The 7695-nt window shown below is 33.4% G+C and overlaps 1 protein-coding gene across 6 annotated transcripts in view; it reads left to right on the forward strand.

Annotated features, from left to right (window-relative positions):
- LOC148942498 (long-chain-fatty-acid--CoA ligase ACSBG2-like) overlaps nt 1–4747 on the forward strand; it is a 265986-nt gene extending 261239 nt beyond the window's left edge. For all 6 annotated transcript variants that reach the window (XM_089101963.1, XM_089101964.1, XM_089101966.1 and 3 more), the window contains one exon: nt 4537–4747. In XM_089101963.1, the coding sequence (XP_088958089.1) occupies nt 4537–4610 (74 nt within the window). In that variant the 3' untranslated portion in view covers nt 4611–4747. The remainder of the gene's footprint in view (nt 1–4536) is intronic.
- The last annotated feature ends 2948 nt before the right edge of the window (nt 4748–7695 follow it).

A 7695-nucleotide genomic window follows, 5' to 3' on the forward strand; every position in this document is an offset into this window, starting at 1 on the left:
TATGGGCCCTTCTTGCACCCCCCCCCCCCAAATAAAAATGCTGGAGATTCGCCCCTGACTTTGGTCTAGGCCTGCAATATGAGTGCTATGGAGTGAAAGTTTGTCCCTTACTAAGGACATATTTAAAGTAAAATGTAAAAGATAGCATACATTTACTTATATGCACAGAAGGGTAAGGATTCGGAGCATCCCAAGAAAACAAGATTTTTACAAAAACCCCCCCCCCCACTTAAAGGACTTGGAAATTATGACCCCTGAATTTTCTTTTGATGATTCATACCTCCCTCCGCAAAAAATGGGGGGGGGGTACATTTTTTAGGGATTATTATCATTCTGAAATTTGTGTATACAAAACCTATCTTGACCGTGAACAGCAGGCTTTAGGGGACTAGCAGCCCCCTAAGATTTATAGTAATTTATATCACCCCATGGACTTGATACTAAGAACGAACAGAAATTTCCAAGCAGGCAAAGTTCATTGATTTTAAATGTATCCATCAACAGTTATGAGCATGAAAATATTTTCCTATTTTTACAAAAAAAGGCTGAAAACTCCAAAAATCAGATTTTATCTTTTTGAAAGCTACTCCATCAAATTCAAAATGCCTGACAAACCTACACAGGTGATTTCAAGCTCCGAACAACAAAGATAAGCAATGTTATATTTTCCCGAGAAGATGGTCATGGATATTTTTTTATTATTATTATTCATTCTATTAAATGTCTTTAGACTAAGCTTACAGTACGGGTGTCTTTGAAGGGAATAAATAAAAAAAACAAGTTTTTTTTAACTGAAAGTAAAGAGCGACATTAAAACTTAAAACGAACAGAAATTATTCCGTATATGAAAGGGGCTGTCCCTTCCTCAACGCCTCGCTCTTTACGCTAAAGTTTTTTGTTGTTTAAAAAAATAGATTTGTGAGAAGGTCAAACTTTAGCATAAAGAGCAAGGCTTTGAGGAGGGGACAGCCCCTTTTATATACGGAATAATTTCTGCTCGTTTTAAGTTTTAATGTCGCTCCTCACTTTCAGTTAAAAAAACTTGTTTTTTTTATTTAATTTTTGAACGTTTTTGAATAAATGCATTTTTTGATCTTGGCTCACAGTACATGAATAATTAAAACAAAATTTTCATATTAATTTACTTTTATTTGGTCAAATGGCTTTCTCGAAACTTGTTTCATTTTATTTACGAACGTTTTTATTAGTAACAAATATACGTAACTTACGAATTAATTTACGTAACGAACTTCTATATTCATACATTTTTAATACGTATATTAGGGGGTTCACCCCCAAGTCAAAAACTTGCTCTTTAAGCGAAAGTTCGAATTTTTTTCCAATTATTTAAAAATGAACGCTTAATCACAAAGGCGGTTAATTAGAATAAATAACTCTTATGAAAGTAATAAAAAATCTTTGGCTTAAATAGTGAGTTATTGACTAGGGGGTGAACCCAATCATATATGTAATATTTTCTGTTCGTTTAAAGTTTTGATGTTGCTGCTGCTGCAGTTGAAAAACTTGTTTTTTTTATACTTAATTTCTGATCTTTTTTTAAATAATGCTGGCAAGTCCGGTGTCCCCTTCATAGCAATGTCCCTTCCCCCATGAAAACTTCCTTCATGGAAAGATCCTCCCCCATAACCCCCCCCCCCCCCCCCCCACTACCAGGAAAAATCTCCCCTGAAAACGTCTGTACTGTATACTTCCCAATAACCAATACTATATGTTAACATTAGGTAAAGTTCATAACTTTCAGCCCTCCTCCCGGGAACTTAGGGGGATTAAGTAATCCAAAAAGACATACTTATAATATTTTCGAACATGTTGAACAAAATGGCTATCTCAAAATTTTGATCAGGTGACTTTGGGGAAAAAATGAGCGTGGGAGGGGGCCTAGTTGCCCTCCATTTTTTTGGTCACTTAAAAAGGGCACTAAAACTTTTAATTTCCGTTCCGGTGAGCCCTACCACGATATTCTAAGACCACTGGGTCGGTGCGATCACCCCTGGAAAAAGAAAAAAAACAAATAAACACGCATCCGTGATCTTTCTTCTGGCAAAAAATGGAAAATGCCACATTTTTGTAGATAGGTGTTTGAAACCTCTACAATAGGTTTCTCTGATACGTAGTTTCTGATGTTGTGAATTTCGTAAAGAATTTATTACTTTTGAGGGGTATTTCTCCCTTTTTTCCAAAGCAAGGTAAATTTCCTCAGGCGCGTTACTTTTGATTAGTAGGACCAAACTTGATCAAACTTATATATTTGAAATCAGAATTAAAATCTGATTCCTTTGAGGTATCTATTGGTATCAAAATTCTGTTTTTTATAGTTTCGGTTACCATTGAGCCGGGTCGCTCCTTACTTACAGTTCGTTACCACGAACTGTTTGAAAATGTAATATTTATTATATTTTTTAATATATTTATTTTATAAATATATGTACACGGGTGTCTGTGAAGGGAAAATATAATATTTGTATTATATTTTCTAATATATTCATTTGTAAATATATTTATTTATTTTATTATTATATTTATTTTACAAAAATAAATATAAAATTTAATACCTCATATTGGGAAAAAGGTAGTTTCTGGTATCAAATCATTGGAATAAAAAGTTTGACCTCAGAATAAAGAGATGTGGTTTGATGGGAACGAATACGATAGGATTTGGCATTAAAAATTAACAAAAAAGAAATAAAAAAATTTGAATATTTTAACGTGTGAATTTGTAATTTTTTATTAATTTTTTAAAATTTTAGCATTTTCTGCAAAAATTCCTTGAAAATAAATCGGTAAATAAAATAATCGCAATTACTAACTAGCTGAATTTTTTGCACTCCAAAATGTTTTCAGTAAGACTAATTTTAGCAAACTTTTTTTAAATCACATGGTCTCGAGAACGAATGGAATCATTTAATTGGGTTTGCGCAAAAAAAAATCTACCGATCAGTCTGATGTCTGGATGATTCCCATCCCTCTACTCCCCAGAAAATTCCCCTTGTGGGCGATTATCCCCCCGGGGACAATTAGCCCCTGAAAATCCTCCCGTGAACAATTCTCCCCCAGGGAGAATTATCCCTCCCCCAGAAAATTACAGACAATTCTCTTAATTATTTTTTTCGTGTTATGTGGGGCTGAGCTACCATAGCAGGGTTAGATAGAGATCAAAGAAAATAACTTGCTTGCTTATTGTAAATTAGGAGTTCTGTCCATTTGAAATTTGCTTGGTTCTGACTTGGAGTTCAATTCCACGTAATTTAAAAAAAAGAAAAAGAAAAAGAGCCTTTAGATGGAATCATGTCTTGAATCAGATAGAATTGGCCTGATAATCAGTAACTGGCTGACTATAATCAGTAACTGGCAGTAAAACCTGATAAAACGCTGATAATCAGTAACTGGCTACAGGAGTTTCATTGTAATATGGTTTTATAAAAGCACTAAACTTTAGTGTAAACCCAACGGGGGGGGGGGTAGCAACTTTTCATATAAATTGGTTTATTCTTGTTTTATTAGTATTTAAAAAAATGTTTTTTATTTTTAATCAATAATAAGATCCACTCCTTAAAAAAGGTTTTAATATCAAGGGATCTCAATTAGAACTAAACCCTTAAATATTTAAACTTATTTCCAATTAGAATTAAACCCTTAGATATTCGAACCTATTTACTATTAGGAGCAAATACAAAATTAAATATTAAGGAACAGTTTCTCCTGATATGCTATTTTAAAATATATATATATATATATATATATATATATATATATATATATATATATATATATATATATATATATATATATATATATATATATATATATATATATATATATATATATATATATATATATATATATATATATATATATATATATATATATATATATATATATATATATATATATATATATATATGTTTTAAAATGTTGGAGATGTCTGAATGGTTTCAATATGTTTTTAAAATGTGTTCTCTTTTCCAATGTGGTCATAAAATAAATTATAATTTATTCATTAGTGGAAGTACATCGATCGTTGCTGAAGTGCTGCACCGAATTTGTTGTTATTCTCAGCCTTTACCAAAAAATTAAAATTGCACACCATAGCAAATTTATCTGAAGAATTTTCTTCTCAGAACTTTTATAAGAATTTCTTAGGAAAGGTCTTGCATAGTCGTAATCAATAGAAAGAATTCCAGATCTAATCTCAAGTGTGGTAGTTTATATTTCAATTTTTGTCTGGGTTCGAACCCTTTCAAAACTGAATGCCTATACGTTGTATGAATTTCAGCTACTTGAAGAGTTAGTGCTATTCAGTTCGCTATATTGTATAAATAGATAGATCAGTGTATTTCAAAAGTCCAAGGGCCATATATACACAAAAATTTATAAAACAAAAAAAAACAAGGAAATCCCCAACAAAACAAATTACAAAACATAGAATACAAAGCGAAAAAATACCTAGTCTTGAGACTAAATAAATTAATTGTGTTTATTGTATATGTATTTTTATTTATTATTCTTTCCTTTCAGGGCCGACCTTGAAGTTAAAGAGGGCAGTGGTATATGATAAACATGCTTCGTTCATTGAGGAAATGTACCAATAGGCACCTTTCTGTAAATTAATATGTTATAAGCTATATATTTCCGTTTTAGGAATATTTAAAATTTTTATTTCCGTGCCAATATTTTGCTTCTTTATATCCATGTTATGGTTATTAAAATTTGCGGTTTTGCAATCTTATCCTTTGTAGCTTTGTAAAAAGTACGTCTAACATTTGTGTTAAATTTTTCCTTCCTTTTTTCTTTTTTTGTCTTTCTTGTCTTTCTAATTACGGGTGCTTCTGATTGATATTTTTCAGAATTTCTGTTTAGATTATCATCGTTTTCGATAAGAATTCAAACACGGCAATTCTTTTGTTCAAATAGAAATAAAAAACTCAAATTGATGAACAAAATATTCAATAGTTGACTTGCTATTAAATTAATTATTAAATTAATTATAGTCCTGTTTTTTAGAAGATTTTGGATTTCTTGTAACTGTTTTGATCCTGCTGCCCTTACTGTTGGGGAAAAGTTCCAGAAACCGTTGTGTTATAAACTAAATACAGAAAAACACATCATTTTTGCCTTTTTTTTTATATTTCTACGCATTGGAGAAAATTTAGGGGGGGGGGGGTTCAAACGCTGAGCCCCCGTGGATACTGTCTTAATTTTAAAATTAGATCATGGCTCAACTATATCATATTTTCTATATTATGTTAATTGTGTATCTCGTATTTTTTTAAATCTCGCAGCTTGAACTTTATCTGCTGGTTGTTATTATCCCCGAATTTGTCGGGGTTTCCCCTGATCCCCCTAAAACAAAATGGGTCGCTTAAATCTCCCAATAAATTAACGTTCGAAAATACACGAACCTTAGCATGAGTTGTTAACTTCCCTTAATATCGATTTTCGTGAAGATTTTGGAGGACCCAAAATGGGGGGGGGGGGATTAGGGGAAACACCGAAAATTCGGGGATAGTAGAAGCACTGCCACTGGTGTCACTGGAAGAGCTATATTTGCTTTGTAGTAGTTGCAATGTCGCCGGGCCTAAAACGAAAAGCCTCGTCTAGAAATGGCTTTGTTAAGGAGTTACCAAGTAAAATAGATTTCTCTATAGTTAATAGGGGTTCCAAATTTACATATTGTTGTCCCTATGGTAAGAGAATATATACATCCCCTTTTTTGAAAATGAGTTAGAAGGCTAGGTGGATTTCCTAATTGTATAAAGCTGGTGAAACGAGGAGCTTAAAAGAGACAATATTTAGGTGGAGTGACCTGTTAAGGTTTAATAGACATAGAGCAAAACGTTTGAATGTTTGTTTATACCCAATCTAAAATTTGAGCCATCTAATGAATTTATATACAATATACGATAATGTATATGCTAAATTGAAGCCATTTTATAACGCACATCCATTTATTTGAAAAGTATTATATAATGTGTAAGATTTGGAGCCTTTACACGGTCATCCTGAGGGCCACCCTTGCCGATCGCTGGACTTGTAATCCCATGCATTTTGGGCCGAGGGTTTGAGTCTTGGTATAGCAGATCCTATAGCTTGAGGTGGTTTGACTGCAAACTCATTCGCTGTGAGTATGGGGAGCAGAAGGTTAAACAAATTCTCACGTAACAGTGGTCAGGTGGGAAAAGTCTGGTCCTGCTACAAGGTCAAATTGTCGGAACGATCTATCCCAGTAGCTGCAACTGCTATTGCTCAAAACTGCTTTTTTCTACAAAGCGCATTTTGACAAAATGCTTATTACTTTAAACTTTTTTTTCTACCTCAGTGCTTCAAGAAATAAATATTCTAATTCAAAAAGAATGCTATATGATCTTAACTGTTGGTCATCACAATTTTACGACAATTCTTTTGGATAAAAATGGGACAAAAACGTCCCGAGAATTCACAAAATGTCACCAAATGTGGATAAAATGTAATCAAAGATTAATGCCTCCATCACACAGATCTTTTTGCGATCCAGAGACTCCTATATTCGAAACTGAGGTTTCCATATGAAACTGGTATTCAGAAATCCTTAAATGTTCCCGAGTCAAAAATCTGGCGAACGAGATTGCAAATATGGAGCAGAGAATGCGGGAAATGTCACCGAGGACTTCGAGAAATGTCACCAGCGATGCACAATGACGCCTGAGATTCAAATGTTGTGAGGATACAGCTTAAGTAGTAGTTTAGGTCACAGCTGTTCAAAGGGGGGGGGGAGACAAAAGGTCAGCTGCCCCAGGCACCACAGCTGGGGGAGGGGGTGCCGCGCTGGGGGGTTGCCCACTTTGATTCGGCTTTTTTGTTTATATTTGAGTCGGGAGGGGGCACTGTAGTTAATTTTGCCCCAGGCACCACCAACCTTAGGAATGGCTATGGCGTCGGTTTCTCTCGGACCTTATTAACTCGAAGCAGATAAAGCTAGTTGAAACAATTTTAAAAAGGCAACAGACTAATTCACTTTTTTGGGATGCTTTTTCGTATGATTATAAGACAAGCATTAGATTTTTGGCCTCTCTCCCTTGATTTTCGAAAATCCCACTTTTTGGTATTTTAATGAAAAACTGAAAAAAAACGCTCCACTCCCCACCCTTAGATTTACAAAAAGGTAATTTCTTGAACATTTGTTAGAAAGAAAAAAAGTTCCTATTTTTCCCTACGCTTTTGTGAATTGGCACATCGGGATACTAGTCTAAAGAGAATTACTTCTTAAATAATATGAATGATAATCCCAAACATTGTTCAATTAAAATCTTTTTCCGCGGTAGGGCATTCAGTTTCGCTAACGAAATTTCTAATGAGAAAATCTTCCAAACTAGTTATTTAATTAAAACTTCAATTCAGTCAAAGCACGAATTTGAAGAAAAACCTTAATTTGATATTCCAAGTTATAACTTAGGGGTTTCAATTACTTTTGAAACCTTGGAAACCCCTTTCCTTTTCCCCTTTTACTTGGGAACATTGTAGCCTGTAATAATGTAGAAAAATGCAATTGCCGCGTAAAGGTTTAATTGTGTTGTCGCCCTATTTTCTTGTTTCTTTCCTTTTTAAATTTACCTTTGAAACAAAATAACTAGTAATTTATAAATGGGACACGAATTTTTTCATCAGAGAACTGTTTTACTTCTAAATTAGCTAATATAC

This window comes from Artemia sp. Qi Xiang Cuo, chromosome 16, assembly GCF_049724085.1.
Source record: "Artemia sp. Qi Xiang Cuo chromosome 16, ASM4972408v1, whole genome shotgun sequence".
Taxonomy (NCBI): domain Eukaryota; kingdom Metazoa; phylum Arthropoda; class Branchiopoda; order Anostraca; family Artemiidae; genus Artemia; species Artemia sp. Qi Xiang Cuo.